Raw genomic sequence first — 18,712 nt, 5'->3', positions numbered from 1 at the left:
ACTGAGAACGAAACTGACTGGCTGCCGAGGACCCGAACACAGCTCTCGCTTTGGGAAAACAGAGATTGGATGGCCCTGAGGAGAGACCCCCTTACCCCATACTCCCGCAGCACCTCCCACAGTTTCTCCCGGGGGACCCGGTCATACGCCTTCTCCAGATCCACAAAACACAAGTGGACCGGATGGGCATACTCCCAGGCCCCCTCCAGGATCCTTGCGAGAGTGAAGAGCTGGTCCGTAGTTCCACGTCCGGGGCGAAAACCGCATTGTTCCTCTTCAATCTGAGGTTCGACGATTGGCCGAACCCTCCTTTCCAGCACCTTGGAGTAGACTTTACCAGGGAGGCTGAGAAGTGTGATACCCCGGTAATTGGTACACACTATCTGGTCCCCCTTTTTGAACAGGGGAACCACCACCCCGGTTTGCCACTCCTTTGGCACTGTACCCGACTCCCACGCGATGTTGAATAGGCGTGTCAACCATGACAGCCCCTGAACACCCAGAGCCTTTAGCATTTCTGGCTGGATCTCATCAATCCCTGGGGCTTTGCCACTGCGGAGATGTTTGACTACCTCAGTGACCTCCACCAGGGAAATTGACGACGAAACACCATCAACCTCGAGCTCTACCTCCAACATAGAGGGCGTGTTATTCGGATTCAGGAGTTCCTCAAAGTGTTCCTTGCAACGTCTGACGACCTCCTCAGTTGAGGTCAACAGAGTCCCATACTTACTGTACACAGCTTGGATGGTTCCCCGTTTCCCCCTCCTGAGGTGCCGGATAGTCTTCCAGAAACACTTTGGTGCCGACCGAAAGTCCTTCTCCATGGCCTCTCTGAACTTCTCCCACACCCGCTGCTTAGCCTCCGACACGGCAGCAGCTGCAGCCCTTCGGGCCTGTCGGTACCCTGCAATTGAGTCCGGAGTCCTCCAGGATATCATATCCCGGAAGGCCTCCTTCTTCAATCGGACGGCTTCCCTGACCACCGGTGTCCACCACGGTGTCCGAGGGTTACCGCCCCTTGAGGAGCCTAAGACCCTGAGGCCACAGCTAGCCACCGCAGCTTCAGCAATGGAGGCTTTGAAAACCGCCCACTCCGGCTCAATGCCCCCAACCTCCACAGGAATGCCAGAAAAACTCCGCCGGAGGTGTGAGTTGAAGATACCTAGGACGGGGGCCTCCTCCAGACGTTCCCAGTTCACCCGCACTACTCGTTTGGGCTTACCAGGTCTATCCAGAAATTTCCCCCATTCCCTGATCCAACTCACAACCAGATGGTGGTCGGTTGACAGTTCCGCCCCTCTCTTTACCCGAGTGTGGCCTCAGATCAGATGACACGATCACAAAATCGATCATTGATCTTCGGCCTAGGGTACTCTGGTACCAGGTACCCTTATGAGCACCCTTATGTTCGAACATGGTGTTTGTTATGGATAATCCATGACTAGCACAGAAGTCCAATAACAAACGACCACTCGGGTTTAGATCAGGGAGGCCGTTCCTCCCCACCACGCCTCTCCAGGTGTCTCCATCGTTGCCCACGTGGGCGTTGAAGTCACCCAGCAGAACTACGGAGTCCCCTACTGGAGCCCCATACAGGACTCCATTCAGGGTCTCCAAGAAGGCCGAGTACTCTGAGCTGCTGTTTGGTGCATACGCACAAACAACAGTCAGAGTTTTCCCCCCTACAACCCTTAGGCGCAGGGAGGCGACCCTCTCGTCTACCGGGGTAAACTCCAACACTGCGGCGCTCATACATTGTTATTAAATAAAAATAAATATCAACATGTGATGTTTTTTACTAGTGTGTAATCATCTAAATTGTACCAATTGTTGTTTTCTTTACCCTAGAATGGGCCATTTATATTTTAATACTTAAATACATCGGGAGCAGGTTCTCTCTACTGAAGACACCATTTTTTACAGTAGTCAAAACTGGACAAACTAAACACCTTTTGAGTTTTTATGACAAAATAGGGTTACCACAGGATCTCTTTAATGTTTTGAAGGGGAGGGTGAGGTGAGGGGTATTCAGCTGCAGCATGACACTTTATCACTAGATGTCACTAAATTCTACACACTGAACCTTTAAAAGTCAAAGTTAAAATCAGATAATAGTCATGCACTGGGTTGGGTACCACAGATATATGACATTTATCTTAGGAAAATGATGTGTGAGATGTATACAAATATGTTTAAATTAATTCAGAGCACTAATTTCAGACTTATTTGAGATGAACATGTCAATAAAAATAAATAAAGCAGAAAACAGTAAAAGGGCATTTTAATTTATCCGCCTATGTATTTGATCAAGTTTGATTAGATGTTATTTATCAATTATTACTTATTGTTTATCCCACAGTTTCATTCCCAAGCTGAGAATCGATGCGTCTGTCCATTCATCCATCCATCTATTTTCTTCCTCTCACAAGGGCCAGGTCATGGCAGCAGACTAAGCAGTATTCCAGATGTCCCTTTCCCCAACAAACTTTTTCAGTTCCTCGTATGGAATCCTGAGGCCTATTTATTATCCCTCCAGTGAGTTCTCAAGTGGGGTACCTGGTTTCTATTCGGCTGTGCTCCAAGTTGCCCTGACACCTTTATGGAGGAAACTAATTTCCACTGCTTGTGTTAAGGATCTTATTATTTTGGTCAGTTTCAAAAGCGCATGACCATAAGTGAGAGTTGAAACATAGGTTTCCTGCTAAATTGAAAGCTTTTGCTTTCTGGCTAAGCTACCTATTGCCACTATTGGGCCAGTACAATGTCTGCTGATGGTGCACTCAGCTGCCTGTCTATCTCCTATTTCACCCTCCCCTGACTCGTTGACAAGACCTAGAGCTTTTGCTAAAACGATGTCGGACACAGTAGTTTTCTCTGGCCCGCTCCCTAATACAACAGGTGACGACATGTTTAGCCGCATGTTGTCTTTTAACCGCTGGCTGTCGAGGTGGTGTCCTGTAAACGGCGTGGGCTTTATAGATAATTGGCTAACTTTTTTGAGAAAACCTGGTCTTGTTAGGAGAGACGGCGTTCATCCCACTTGGGATGGAGCAGCTCTCTTATCTAGGAATATTACTAAGTCAATAACATAACAACCCATAGTTGGGACCAGGAAGCAGAGCTGCAGTGCTAAACACTTCTCTGCGCTCCCTCTGGATCAGTCACAAAACCCCATAGAGATTGTGTCTGTTCACAGTCCGATTAATTTATTGAAATTAAACAATAACAGAGCGAGAACTCCACAAAAAAATTTAATACAAATTAAAACAACCTCTGAAACAATACAGGAAACCCAGACTTTTAAATGTGGTCTTTTAAACATTAGATCACTGGAAAAAAAAGGCTCTTTTAGTTAATGAAATAGTCTCTGATTACAACATAGATTTATTGTCCCTCACTGAGACGTGGCTGCATCCTGATGATTATGTCAGTCTAAATGAATCTACTCACCCCAGTCATATCAATTCACAGGTTCCTAGAGAAATTGGGCGAGGAGGTGGAGTTGCTGCTATTTTTAACTCCAGTCTATCAATTAATCCTAAACCTAAACTCAGCTACAAGTCATTTGAATGTCTGGTTCTTAGTCTTCCACGCCAATCCAGGAACCACCAACAGCCAATCATATTTGCCGTAGTTTACAGTGCTCCCAGGGCTTATACTGAATTTTTAAAGGAATTCCCTGAGTTTTTATCAAACTTAGTCCTAAAGACCGATAAAATTATTATTGTTGGTGACTTTAATATTCATGTTGATAATAATAAAGATTGCCTTAGCGTAGCATTTATTTCAATACTAGACTCTATTGGTTTCAGTCAGTGTGTGCACAAACCTACTCATTGTGGTAACCACACACTTGACCTTGTATTATCGTATGGTGTCGCAATTGAAAATTTAACAGTACTTCCGCGCAATCCAGTTCTATCAGACCATAATTTAATAACCTTTGATTTTTCAATAACTGAATATATGCCACTAATAAAAAATTCATTTTCTAGATGTCTACCTGATAGTGCTGTAGCTAAATTTAAGGAAATAATCCCAATTACATTTAAACCCGTATTAGCAGTAGATATAAACAACAAATTCTTTAAAACCCTGAGCTCCATTGAGATCGACCACCTCGTCGATAGCTCTGCAGACTCATTACGATTAACATTAGACTCAATAGCGCCTCTAAAAAAGAAAAATGTCAAACATAGTAAATTAGCTCCGTGGTATAATTCCCAGACAAATGAGTTAAAACAATTATCAAGAAAACTAGAAAGGAAGTGGCGCTCCGGCAACAATGTTGAAAACCTCATAGACTGGAAGAATAGTGTTCAAGAATATAAAAAGGCTCTCCACAAAGCAAGAGCCGCCTACTAAAAACTAATAGAAGAGAATAAAAACAACCCCAGGTTTTTCTTCAGCACTGTAGCCAGGCTGACAGAGAGTCACACCTCCACCGAACCCAGTATTCCTCGATCCCTAAATAGCAATATCTTTATGACCTTTTTTAATGATAAAATTCAAACTATTAGAAATAAAATCAACCATCTCCTGCCCTCAATTGGCACTAATACCCTCCCAACAACAGAGATCTCAGAAACGGCTGAGAATCCTACCTATTACTTAGACAGCTTCTCTCTGATCACCCGTGATCAGTTTACCAAATTAATCTCCGGTTCTAAACCAACAACCTGTATCTTAGATCCCATTCCTACCAAATTACTTAAAGAAATTCTGCCCCTAATTGATAGTTTGTTACTTAACATTATCAATCTGTCATTATCATCAGGTTATGTACCACAGTCTTTTAAAATAGCTGTCATCAAACCCCTACTCAAAAAAACCCACCCTAGACCCAGAGGTTTTAGCCAATTACAGACCAATATCTAACCTCCCCTTCATTTCTAAAATCTTAGAAAAAGTGGTAGCCAATCAGCTGTGTGAGTTTCTCCAGGAAAATAATATGTATGAAGACTTTCAATCGGGGTTTAGAGCCAATCACAGTACAGAGACAGCCTTGGCAAAAGTCACTAATGACCTTTTAATAGCCTCAGATCAGTTAGATCTCAGTGCAGCATTCAACACAATTGACCATCAAATTTTATTACAAAGACTAAAACAGTTAATTAACATTAATGGAACCGCCCTTAACTGGTTTAAATCGTATTTTTCTGATCACTCCCAATTTGTGCAAATTAATGATGAGTCATCTGTGCGCACCAAAGTTAATCATGGTGTTCCACAGGGCTCTGTGCTCGGCCAAATTTTATTCTCATTATATATGCTTCCACTAGGAAACATTATCAGGACACACTCGGTAAATTTCCACTGCTATGCGGATGACACCCAGTTATATTTGTCAATAAAACCTGAACAAAGTAATCAATTAACTAAACTTCGAACATGTCTCAAGGACATAAAAACCTGGATGACCCGCAATTTTCTCTTATTAAACTCAGACAAAACAGAGGTTTAATACTTGGCCCCAAACGCCTTAGAGATGCATTATCTAATGATATAGCTGCAGTAGACGACATTGCCCTTGCTTCGAATGAAACAGTCAGGAACTTGGGAGTGATCTTCGATCCTGATTTATCCTTTAATAGTCACTTAAAACAAATTTCTAGGACCGCTTTTTTCCACTTGCGTAATATTTCAAAAATTAGACATGTCCTTTCACAAAAAGATGCAGAAAAACTAGTCCATGCCTTTGTTACATCGAGACTGGACTATTGTAATTCATTATTATCAGGCTCCAGCAGGAAGTCGTTAAAGACTCTACAGCTTGTCCAAAATGCCGCAGCACGTGTCCTGACGAGAACAACGAGAAGAGAGCACATTTCTCCAATATTAGCATCGCTACACTGGCTTCCAGTTAAATCTAGAATAGAATTTAAAGTTCTCCTCCTCACCTTCAAGGCCCTTAATAATATAGCGCCTTTATACCTTAAAGAGCTGTTAATACCTTATAAACCCACTAGAGCACTCCGCTCCCAGAATTCAAGCCTACTTGTCGTCCCTAAATTCTCTAAAAGTAGAGTAGGAGCCAGAGCTTTTAGCCATCAAGCCCCTCGGCTGTGGAATAATCTACCACTTTCAGTTCGGGAGGCAGTCACCATATGTTCGTTTAAAAGTAGGCTCAAAACCTTCCTTTTTGATAAAGCTTATAGTTAGAGCTAATTAGTGCGCCAGAACGTTACTTGTTCTATTTTATGACACATGACACACAGAGCTTCTCTTTCCAGCTTCTCCTTCCTCTTCTCCATCCCTAGCCCCCTTCCCCGGAATCCAATTGCTTTATCACCCGCAGATCCAGGGCCTATGTGGCCGCACCATGGATTACGGTTTGTGGATCGCGCACCGGGGGTCGCGGTGTTGGATCCAGTGTGGCGGATTCTGAGTCATGTGGGCTGATCGTGGTGCTGGTGGCGGACCCTGTGTCGCGTTGGCATTGGGCACGGGCAGTGGACCAGGACCGCGGTGGTGGCTTGTGATGGGTCCTCCTGGTGGGCGTCGGTGGATGGTGACTGAGGACTGGAGTGGCGTCTGGTCTGGATGGTGGATCGTGGTCTAGATGGTTGCTGAGCATGGACTGTGCTTGCAGCGGGACTGCTTGGCATGTCATGTTGGGGTTGTCCTTCGGGATGTCTACCCTCATCAATGCTGCTAGAGACTTTGATTATTGATGAAGTTGTCCTGCACGTGGCATCTATTGCACTTCTGTCCGTCCTGGGAGAGGGATCCCTCACATGTGGCTCTCTGAGGTTTCTACATATTTTTACCCTGTTAAAAGGTTTTTTTGTAGTTTTTCCTTACTCTTGCTGAGGGTTAAGGACAGAGGATGTCACACCCTGTTAAAGCCCTATGAGATGAATTGTAATTTGTGAATATGGGCTATACAAATAAAATTTGATTGATTGATTGATAGAGATTCCTTCTCGCTCGGGGCACAATCCATAATTTTCCAGCAGAAAACCATTGCCTCAGACTAGGGGGTGCGGACTCTCATATCACTACACTTGGCTGAAAACCTAAAGGTCACGCTTTGATCAAGCCAACAAAACCACCAAATAATCTGCATTGAGCAGTGATGTAATTCAGAGTTTCCTCAAACCTTTGTGTCACGTAGCATGACATCAACAGTGGGTCCAAGTACTCTGCACATCTTAATGGGACCGAGCTTCATACATAATGGCAGATAAGGTGAGACCAGACACCATGCTAACTTTACATTAAAACAGTCTGTAAGAGTGTTTAAGGACTAGGCTGCTGTGTTTGATTACCATAATGAGTAGTCGCCGGACTAGACAGGTTGGGCCAAGTCCAGTTTTGAATGAGAGATAATAGCAGGTAACAGGCAAATAGAATCTGTGGTCGACTCTGCTCGAAATGTACAAGGAAAATATCTAAAATGGATAAGTGTGATATTTAGCATTAGATGAAGTGCAGGGGACATACTTACATTAGCTACCCTTTCCAGATTGGCAATATCGATGGCACCATCAGATGTAGCTGCCTCTTGATTAATCCTCATGGCTTGGAGGACGTCTTTTAGCACACCCTCAAGATCTCGTTTCACTTTTGACAGTTCTTCCACTATAAGTGTGTACATGAATGAACAATATCAGCCACACTGTAGCCACTAGGGTATTTAATCTACCGACACATTTTTACTTAGAAAAAATATACCCTCGAAACATACTCAAGGGTAATGTTATTACACACACACAGTCATTGACCTGACTGAACTTTCAAAATAACCTTTTCAACTTCAGATGCATGGCATGCCTGTACTTACATTTGACTTGAAACTGGGACTTATTGACACCCAGCTCTTGTTCCTTTTTGCTCAGTTCATTTTCTAGGTACTCATTCTGCAAACAAAAGTGGAAGCATTACAAATTTTTAAATTGTGATGCTCAAACATTTAAAGGTCTGTTCACAAGTGTATTTTGGGAGTAAAAACTTGTTTAAGTAATAGTAAACTCTAAAGTAGCTGATTTAGTATCTGATTAATTGATTCTCAAATGACATGTCAGTTTGTTTATTAAAAAACTGAGATGCTATATCCTATATCTTTTAATAAATGTCTGAGAAGCTCCCTGTTTTTCAAACCCTTAAATGTATGCAACACAGGACACTCTATGTCCTTCAAATATCAGTGAGTTGAATGTGGGCCTCAATAGTATACATTATGTCATTTACAATACGTTCTGCAAAAATCAATGTCATATTGATCACTATAAGCGGTTAATAACTATAACCACATTGCGTAGCTTCTGTACGATAGTCCCAGAACTTGAGGGAAAGGTAAAAGTGTTTTTTAAGATAATGATGACATCACATTGTGCACTGACACAATGATTCGGTTCTGCTTAAACATTGATTTGCTTGAAATGACGCCCAGCATTAACACTGATCACCACATAATGATCAGTACTTTAATACTAAGATCTTTCTTCCCAGCTGCGCTTTCATAACTCAGCTTGCTTTCTTCTCCTCTCTCTCACGTTAACACACACATGCAATCAAAAACACAAGCAGTGTCATCAAACACATCTGTAAACTCAGACACAGACATAGAGATGCAGTAAAAATTTGTAAAAACTGTAAAAAAATAAAAACTGAATTTAGTAATTACGCTAACCATGAGAATTTCAAAGAATGCAGTATACCTTAAATTACACAAATGAATGAGACAAGTGTTTGATTGAGGTCTTTGTCTGTTGTAGTCCATGACATGTACTTTTCCATTTGTAGCAAAACATGGTTAAATCTACACTTCCCTGGCATAGTGCATTATCCCGCCTGCTTCCCCACCAAACTTTTCAATTAGTATGAGAGAGTATGCCTGCTTATATTTTGAGCGTATTTCCATTTAAAAGTATATGAATTATTTAAAACATAGCGTAAATGAACGACATTAAAATATGAATATAACAAATGTCCCCAAATTGGTTAGGGATGTACAATTCTTGGGACACTTCTAGGCACTTATCATTGGAGCACAATGCCTAGAAAAATCCTACTCTTGTGGTAAGGGATCTGCAATACTTGGGACAATGTAGGAACTTAACATTATAGCCTAGAATTGTCCCACACTTTGGGTTAGGGATGTACAATATATGGGACACTTGTAGGCACTTAACATTATAGCAAATATACCTAGAAATGCCCAGAACAAATAGAATGAGCCGGACACTTCTAGGCACTTACCATTGAGGCAAAATGCCTAAAAATGTCCCACTATTGGTGTTAGGGAAGTAGGGGGGAAGGGAAGTACAATACAATTTTGTTTTAATGTAAAGTCAACTACAAGTCTCCCACGTATTATAATTCTCTAAAACCAAGAGTGGGACACTTGTAGGCACCTATTATTAAAGCAAAATGCCTAGAAATGTCCCGACCAATCAGAATGAGCCGGACACTTCTAGGCACTTATCATTGAGGCAAAATGCCCTAAAATGTCCCACTCTTGGTGTTAGAGAAGTACAATACGTGGGACACCTGTAGGCACTTTACATTAAGCAAAATGCCTAGAAATGTCCCACACTTGTGGTTACGGAAGTGCAATACTTGGGACACTTCTAGGCACTTATCATAGTACAGGGTTCATACACATTTTCAAGCACTTTTCCAGGCCTGGAAATAAACATTTAACAATTCCATGACTATGCACATGTGTGTGCTTGGAGTCAGGAGCTTACCTTGCGTCTGATCTCTTCATTTGTGTGGGAGCTGCTTTGCAATGCACTTCTGCTGGGTCTGATGTCTTCCTCCAGAAGTGACTTTGATGATGCGATCCCTTCAGAAACAAGGGATTGTGACTAACATATAAGAAGCAGGAAAATATTAAGATGGACTAATATTATGTCCGGTTTACCCTTCTAAACTAGAAGCCCTCAGCAAAGTATGCTGCAAAAATACCATATGACCCAAGGTTCTTCATATGAAGCCACATATAAATTCACTAGATCTAGAATTTGATTTAGATCTGCATCAAATAGAATTTTTCATCTAGATGTAGGAATTATTCTCTGAGAAATCAAGAAAAAAGTTAAAAAATGCTCTATTTCGCATGTTAACAAAAGTGATTAGGTGATCTCACAAAGTAAAATCAAATAAAACAATAGATAATAGAAATCTTGAACTTTTTTTGTATTTTAGGGTAAAATTAAGGCATGTTCCATGCTCTGGGCATCACCTCCATCCTTCACCATGCGTCTAACTTGTTTCTTGAGTTCCAGTCTTTCCTCTTCAAGCCGTTCAATCTAGAGGTAAAAAAGATCAAGTAGTTATATGAGAGGACCTAAGAAAATACTAAATACTGTGGTTTTCTAACTACTGTAGTTCCAACTTACCTCTTTGGTGAGGACTTGGTTTTCTGCTTTGTACTGTCGTCGCCTGAGATCTTTGGCTCTCCTGAATTCTGTCAGATCCACTTCCTGCATTGGTCCCAGACCTTTGGAGTTATGAAAAAGACAAAAGTAAACTAAAGAACTATGTACTTCACTAATCTAGGTCAATCAGTGTTGTATAAATAGATAGAAAGATGGGAACAGAAATAAAAAGAAACAAAAATCTCACCAAGTCTCTCTCTGAGATCCTCATTTTCATCAATGAGGTCATTGATTCTCATTTCAAGCTGGTTGATCTCTTTGGTCATGGCTTCTGCATCACAATCTCTCACTCTAATTTGATTCTTACACTCTTTGATCTCCGCAATGGCAGATTCCAGGCCATAAGTACCCTGTAATACAGATATGGAGCTGTGGTTACTTGTCCTTCAAAAAGCATGCTTGGCCTTACTTTCTTTATTTCCTTGTTTACCGACTCATACGCTTTTTGGTAATGTCATTGGACATGGTGAAAGACAAACACTTAGCTTGTAGACCCAAAAAGCATGTTGATCACACCATGGTCACATAGTGATTTCAATGTTAAAAGTGAGAATGGACAAGGGGGAAAAAATATAAACTTTGCTTCTGGGAATTTAAGTAATTTGATTTGGACTAAAACAATCTTTGATGTAAGCTAAGGGGAAGAATCGGGTATCAATAGACTTACAGACTCATACTGGCTCAATCGGTTTGAGGCCTCAATGAGTGCTTTGTCTTTTTCCTCAGCATGATCCTCTGCCAGCTTTACGGCCAGCTCTGCTTCCACTGCTCTGGCGTCTGCTGCTTCTAGCTTAGACTTCAGCTCCTCAATCTTCCTCTGCTGTGTGGTTGAGGGTAAGCCTGGAACAAGAAAAAAGAAAGAGTCCTTTAACTGCAGACATCATTGACCACCTGGTGATGGCAGAATATTTTCAAATTACCTAATTAATCTGAATTACCTAATTACAAGAATAAGCAATGTTACAGACTCAGGCAAGTTTAGTGCTGTTCAAAGCTGCCTGCTGCAAGTGGAAACGATGCAGATTAACAGTGACACTGAACCAGACAGTGAAGTTGTGGGACCGTAAAACCAAAAGCACAATCTGAAATATGCTAAAATTCTTAATGGAGGTCAGGCAAAATGCTTAGTTGGGCAATATTATAAATCATAAAGTATCAACAATTTACATTAAACATTAAAATGAAAAATATAACTATTTTTTTTATTAATATATATATATACACAAATATTATTAGAAAATATTTAATCAAATGTTCATGAGAATTCCCAAGTTTTGTATAAAACCAAAGATAATGACTCAACGACAGTCTTTAACAGAGAAGAGCATTCCATTTGAGAAGCTGAGAACAGAGAATATTTGGCAGTGTTCTTGGCTAATTCAACTGGGCAACTCAGGATGTGAAGTGGCTCGTTCACTAACCAGGATGTCAGTGGTTCGATCCTAGTCTCCCCCCATTCTGCGTGGGCAAGACAATGAGCCCGGACTTGCCCCTTTGTGCTATGAATTATGAGTGCTGTACATAAGTGCACTGTAAAAATGTCTGAACGAATGGGTAAAATAAAGCTGCACTGTAAAGTGCTTTGAATGGTCATGAATACTAGAGTATGCTATATACTGTAAATACAAACTATTTGTTTATCTATTTACATTTTTTCTCTGTGTGACAGCATAACAAATTACTGGAGTTGTTCTTATTTACATTAATAGAACCAGGGGACAGAAAATTAAGTCATAAGGAGTTTAATTCTTAGACTTTCAATTATCTCTACAAATTTGTTTGTAGTCCAAAATTGATAAAGGACAGTCAGTAGTAAAATAATGAGTGTTATTATCATTTTAGAGAGAACATTGGCTGACTTCATTACAGTTGTTTTTGGTTTAGAATGTTTTTCGGGCTTGAATATTAAGCAGGTATCTACCCACCTCTGTCTCTCTTTGTGGACGTCTTCAGGTCTTCAATGAGCAGGGTATGCTTCACCATGTCCCCTGTGTACTGCTCCACCTGCTCACTCAGCATCTTTATTTGGTTATCTCGCTCTTGAACAGCCTTTAGGGCAACAATTTAAAATCATGAGACTTCATGTGCGAGACTGAGCATGGCCGTGTCACACTGAATTATTGGCACTTTCATCATTAAGGACTTTTAGGAAATGGAAAAAGGGGGGAGGCTGGAGATAAGAGGCGCATGACAAATTAAACTTACAGCACAGAGTTCATATATGACCTGGCCCAGGGCAGCAGAAGGAAAGACAGGTTCATAAAATATAACAAGGCACAAAGAGAAATCAAAGAGAGTAGGAAAAAAAGACAGAGAGCTGGAAGAACATAACATTACAATTACCACAGAGTCAGTATTCCCCTGCACTCTCATGTCATGCAGCTTTTATTTTTATGATCAACTGTGTCTTTAAAACCACTTCCTAAGATGACCCCAAGAAATATGTCAAGTAACTTTTTTTTTTAACCTATTGACATGGTTGGTATGTTTTATGTCAATGTCCAACTACAGCTGTTTCAAGCCCTTCAAAATTATAAGGATATGTTCAATCAATATACACTGTAGTATATATTTATACACTCTATACAGACTTCTACATCATTAACTATCGATCTATTTATCTAAAAAAAAAATATATACATATATATATCTTTATAAAATATTTATAAATCTATCTTTATAGAAAATAATAATATATCAAATAAAAAAACTTACGTGTATATATAAATCTATTTGTATGTATGCACTTATGTAGGGAGAAAGAAAAGGGAGAGAAGTAGAAGGAGAGAGAGCAAAAGATACAAACAAATCAGACCTGCTGCAGGGCTATAATGTTGCTTTTGTCCAAGTCCAGTTGGGCTGAACGCAGCTTTTCCCTGAGATCACGGATCATCTGCTGGTACGCGAGAATTTCTTCATCCTTCCCAGACAGCACCCTCTGAGGAAGAGGTCAACAGAATCGAAGGTCAACAAAAGAGTCAAACTCAATTGTGATGGTTCAAGGGTCTCATTTATAACCGTTAAGTATGCACAAAAAGGGCCTGAAACATGTATACGCCACTTCTCATGCAAATGTTGGAAATATAAAATATGCGCTAAATATATCACTTAAAAACTTCTATTTAAAAAATCATACCCCAGAGTGGAGGTTAGGATTAACTGATGTGTGAGGTAATCGGTCCGGTTTCTCTAAATATATAAATACTGCGGTGACACTGCGCGATGGATGAATGCACATGGAAGTAGGAGGAGGAAACCAGGGTTCAATGACTGATATGCTGATATAGGATCTATAGATCTTGGATCTTTGTGCTGAACTGAGTCCAGTTTTAGATCGACCGACGGAACCCGAATCATCCCAGCACAAACACAAGCATATAAATAAAATTCTGTTAAATTGCATAGATTGAGGACATCACAGCTCTCTCTGAATTTAATAATCCTTCCGTTTTGGATGATTAAATATGAACAGGCGATACAACAAGTTCCACCACATTCTGAAAGTGTTAAGCAATAATTTTTTTGCCTCCACCTTTGAATCAGATCTTTTTTTTATTTCAGGCTCCATTCTTTCTATTGCACTCACTCTCACTCACTGTATTAACAGCAGTAGCAGCATCGGTTTATTTTCTTTAATAATTAAGTGCACACTTCAATGAGTCATAATTGCAGCAATAATATGCCCCTAGAACTAAATTGAAGATTTGTACTCTGATGCTATGGCAAACTGATCTTATAAGATAATTTTTTTCAATTGTGGCCTTGTTTGAAAGAAAAAAAACTCAGAGACGTGGTCCAGGCCTTTGGAGATCAGGGGCATTTTTCACAGAGGCAGTTCGAGGGCCAGTTCAGAGCCAGAAAAACTGGTTCCAGAGTGGCACCAAATCGTTGCTGGTCTAGAAGTAAGAACCACCTATGTCAGAGGCTGAGGTTGAGAATTATGTTGACCAATAAGACCCAGCACAACTTTGGGTTAGGAATGTGACTTCACAGCTCTCTGTGTCAGCACACACGCGCACATGCGAGAGATAGAAGAGAATGGGCAGGTAAGCGTTCAATTAATGAATTGATATATATAACTCAATAGAAAATATCATGAGTGCCAGTTCGTGGGTTAATTTATAGACGTCAACAGTCATGTATATGGTGACGCAATGTTGTGGCTCTACAGTTGCTCTAGTCCATGGAAAAGCAAAGTGGTTCTTAAAAGGTTTGCAGGTTGAACCAGCATTAGTACCAGCCCAGCACTAGCACTCTGTTCACATTAGCAAAAAGGGATATGTGTGACGTGGGGTTTGAACGGATAATGCAAAAGATACACACAGAGATGGAAAAGAACAAAGTGTGCTCTCCCTTTTCTTAGTATCCAAAGTAGTATCTTTCTGGTTTACACCGTGACTGCATTGACACAATTGCAACCAGTGTTTTCTCACTCTGAATCTGTATACACAATGTATTGGCCTTAGGGGACTTCACTCACTAGGGAAAAACCATCACCCAGATAGTTCCTTAAGCTTCAGAAAATCCCATCCCAGTGAGGTTTGTTACACAGGAACTGCATTAAGACCCTGATGTCCTGGTTGAAAAGCAAAAAATGTGGATTAAAAGATCTCTGGGTTTCTTTCATGATTTCCTGCTATCCTGCCTTTTAATATACTCAGCTCCTCTGCTATAACATGTATGTTTTACGTACACCTGGCTTAAAGAGATTGTTTTTTCTATAATATTGTAAGGGCTCTACAATGCTTTGCGATAATGTAGGTTGTGATCTGGTGCTACATAAGTAAAAGTGAATTGAATTACAAAAACATAGAAGATGTGCCTTATTGGGAGTTGTAGACATTTCTTAATGACACCCACCTTCCACTCTTCCACTTTGGCATTAACTGCAGCCATAATTGGGTCATCCTCCTCAGTCATGGCATGGATCTTATCTGTTAACTCCCTGACCTGCATAGGAAACACACACACACACACACACACACACACACACACACACACACACACACACACACACACACACACACACACACACACACACACACACACACACACACACACACACACACACACACACACACACACACACACACACACACACACACACACACACACACACACACACAGAGAGAGATTTAGGTTGGTCACCTTTTACAGAACAAAAAAAGTAATTTATTTGAAAGGGTGTTTACCTGAAGCTTTGCATGATCCCTCTCTTTCCTGAGCTGGTCCACAATGGAGTCGGTCTGCTGCACAACAATCTTCATCTTGTTGTACTCGTCTGTCATTGTCTCCATCTCCCTCACCGACTCTTCCAGACTTTTCTGCATTTGCTCATTCTGTGTCTTGAGGTACAAGTTTTCATCCTCTACCCGCTATTGGACACAAATAATAACATCCGGGAAAACTCAATTTGTAGATGCATAACTTTGCAAACTGCAAATCAGCACAAAGAGTATGTCTTGAAAACAGATGAAAGCCAAATATATGGGGAAAATATTATTAAAATGTATTATTATTCATTGATTTATTATTAAAATAAAATAGACCTATCTTGCATGTTTTCGGATTCTACAAAGACTCAAGCATAGCAATATTACAAGACCTGAATCATCCACCAGTTGTTATAGTAGAAAAATGTATATCCAAGTACCTGAAGGTCTTCTAAGCACTGGTAAAGCTGGCGATTGGCAGAGGTGAGCTTTCTCTGAGTCTCAGCGCTCTCATCTCTGGAAGGGACAGACTCTTTCTGCTCCAGCTCTCCACGATAGAAGTCCACATCCTGGTGGAGCTGCTCGTTCTGGGTGGTGGTAAAGTAAGGACACGATTACTCTCAGACACGAAACTGGATCCAATGCCCCTGTGGTCGTACAGTAATCTAGACATACTATGATTTAGATAATGGTGAATTTAAAATGTATGCAAGAAAATGCTAAATTCTGAATTACCAGTGGCTGCTCGCATCCATTTAAAAACATTATTACTTGCATAGCGTGCTGCAAACAGATCAGGTCCAGTCTACATCCAGGACATTTTCAAACGTTACACCCCAGCCCGTTCACGGCTTGTTGCTTCATCACTGCGAGCTAATCACGACTGTTTGCTGTCCTGGCTCCTAAATGGTTGAATGAGCTCCGCATGGAAATCTGGACAGCCGGAAGCTTACATATCTTCCGACTATACCTTGAATACAATTGGAAATCTAACAATTTAGTAGCACTTAAATGGCACCTACTTATAGCACTTTGTAGTTTTGCTTTTTTGAAGAAATTGTAAGTCACTTTGGATAAAAGCGTCAGCTAAATGAAATGTAATGTAATGTAGTGTTTGGACCATTCATTTGACAAAAGAAGCAATTTTTTAAATATGCCGTCTTGGCCTCTGTCATCTTGTCAGAAAAGCTATTAGACTATTAATCAAGGAAACATTAGCCAGACTTAGCGCTCATTATATTCAATCTATTTGATGCTACACACTTCAATTAATATCCAACATTCAAAACATCTGGTTTTAGATTTAGTGTGTACCTGCAGATAGAAAATTTGCTGATAGCTAAATCAGGCCAGTGGCCATTGGATGAGAACAGTGACATGTCTAACTTGTACAGTATTTGTATTTTTTGACAAACCTTCAATTCTAATTGTTCTATACATTTCAAATGGACTCTCCAACTACCAAATCTACTGTCACTATAACTGGGGCATGAGGAAACTACACACAACCATTTTCATGTTAATCTTAATAAATGCACACTGGTATAGAATTTTATAAAGCATCTACTGCATATAAATGAAACGTCTTCTGTTCATACTTACCTCTATGCTTTTAATCTAATCTTATCGCATGCGACACATGTTTCAACCTGTCTGACAGTCTCCCCTGGTTACCTTAAACTCTCCCTGACCTTTTCCAGAGGGCCATAAAATTCTGTGGCTTGTGAATAACTGAAACCAAGTACTATGTAACGACACCACCTATATGTCTTACCTTCTTCTTAAGCCTTTTAATCTACCCCAAATGGAAAAGAAAGAGATGAGAAAAAATGATAGATTTGAGAAGGCATTAACATGAACAAAAAATGTTAGGTGAAGAATCGATAGGTTACACTATGTATTGAATGAGGCAGAGATGATGAATGGAGACATTGTTTCAGAAAGCTTTAAGATGTGTATGATGCAGTGCCAGCTAACATACCTCTCTTTTCAGCTTCCTGGCCTCATCCTCAGCCTCCTCTGCTCGCACGAGCAACTGGAACAAATAAAAAGGGTAAAATACATCAACACAGCAAAAATGTCACCACACGAGATGCATATTTAACAACTGTTGCACCCATTTGAACTGGGAGTACTAACCGTACATCATTGGAAACTGACAATAATGAACAATGTCTTACTAGAGTAATATTATTGCACTTATTAGTCAAATAACTACAAAAATAAATATATGAGCCTCTAATTTTATCAAATTCAATATCTTATCAAATTATATTCTAAAAATATATATATAAGTAATATAATTATATTCAGTTGATTGTAACCCAATGGCACTATCTCTTTCTGCAAACACCGAAAAAGCAACAACAACAACAATCTAATTCACAGTTGTAGGTCACCCAAGGGCTCAACAACAAATTCATGGTCTAACACTAAACAAGGGACTAATGGGTAACATGCCCATACCTCCTCGCTGGTTTTCTTCTCTTTGACCATTTCCTTATTCAACTGGATCAATTCGTTCTCCTTTTGTGCCAGCTGGGTCTCGAGCTGCCGAATCTCATCTCTCAGAAAGCGGGTGTCTGGCCCGGTGCCGGATTGCTGAGCCACATGGACGGACGACACGACATTATAAACACCCAAACAACACCCCCAAAGAAACCTCTAAGTCTCACCTCCATCTGTTTGCAATGATACCACATGCAAACACTATCATCTGCAATATATTTAACAATAATTAACTTTTTTCGTTGCAAAGCAAATCATGGAACGACAAATTCTAATGATATACAAACCTTAATTACCCAGAAGAAACTAGAAGTACTGGCTGTGAGCACACAAGGAATTAGTTATAATCTTCTTATGTGCTGTCTTACAGTCGCCACAACCAATCCCATTGAGGCCAGGGTTACACAATATGACTGGCTAAAAGATTTGGCACTGTTGCCGGAAGTAAAGCATCATGACGTGCGATTACAAATTAATGTGTTCTCTTTTCAAACGTATAATTGGGGTGGCATTGATCCTCAGAGGCTCATTGAATAACGTTGATTGGGTATCATGCTATATGCAAACATACATTTTACAGTGAAACAAAACCGGCAGGCA

At 40.4% G+C, this 18,712-nt stretch overlaps 1 protein-coding gene across 2 annotated transcripts in view; it reads right to left on the bottom strand.

The window, feature by feature from the left end:
* The window catches only part of cep290 (centrosomal protein 290), a 50,468-nt gene that overhangs the window by 30,213 nt on the left and 1,543 nt on the right, over positions 1-18,712 (bottom strand). For both annotated transcript variants that reach the window (XM_062389425.1, XM_062389426.1), the window contains exons 5-18: positions 18,071-18,205; positions 17,586-17,639; positions 16,045-16,191; positions 15,584-15,766; positions 15,252-15,341; positions 13,207-13,329; positions 12,317-12,440; positions 11,059-11,231; positions 10,579-10,741; positions 10,353-10,453; positions 10,196-10,262; positions 9,699-9,796; positions 7,790-7,865; positions 7,454-7,587 (exon numbers count right to left, since the gene is read on the bottom strand). In XM_062389425.1, the coding sequence (XP_062245409.1) occupies positions 7,454-7,587; positions 7,790-7,865; positions 9,699-9,796; positions 10,196-10,262; positions 10,353-10,453; positions 10,579-10,741; positions 11,059-11,231; positions 12,317-12,440; positions 13,207-13,329; positions 15,252-15,341; positions 15,584-15,766; positions 16,045-16,191; positions 17,586-17,639; positions 18,071-18,205 (1,668 nt within the window). The remainder of the gene's footprint in view (positions 1-7,453; positions 7,588-7,789; positions 7,866-9,698; positions 9,797-10,195; positions 10,263-10,352; positions 10,454-10,578; positions 10,742-11,058; positions 11,232-12,316; positions 12,441-13,206; positions 13,330-15,251; positions 15,342-15,583; positions 15,767-16,044; positions 16,192-17,585; positions 17,640-18,070; positions 18,206-18,712) is intronic.

This window comes from Platichthys flesus, chromosome 6 (genome assembly GCF_949316205.1).
Source record: "Platichthys flesus chromosome 6, fPlaFle2.1, whole genome shotgun sequence".
In the NCBI taxonomy this organism is placed as follows: domain Eukaryota; kingdom Metazoa; phylum Chordata; class Actinopteri; order Pleuronectiformes; family Pleuronectidae; genus Platichthys; species Platichthys flesus.
This window is presented reverse-complemented; position numbering and strand designations above follow the sequence as displayed.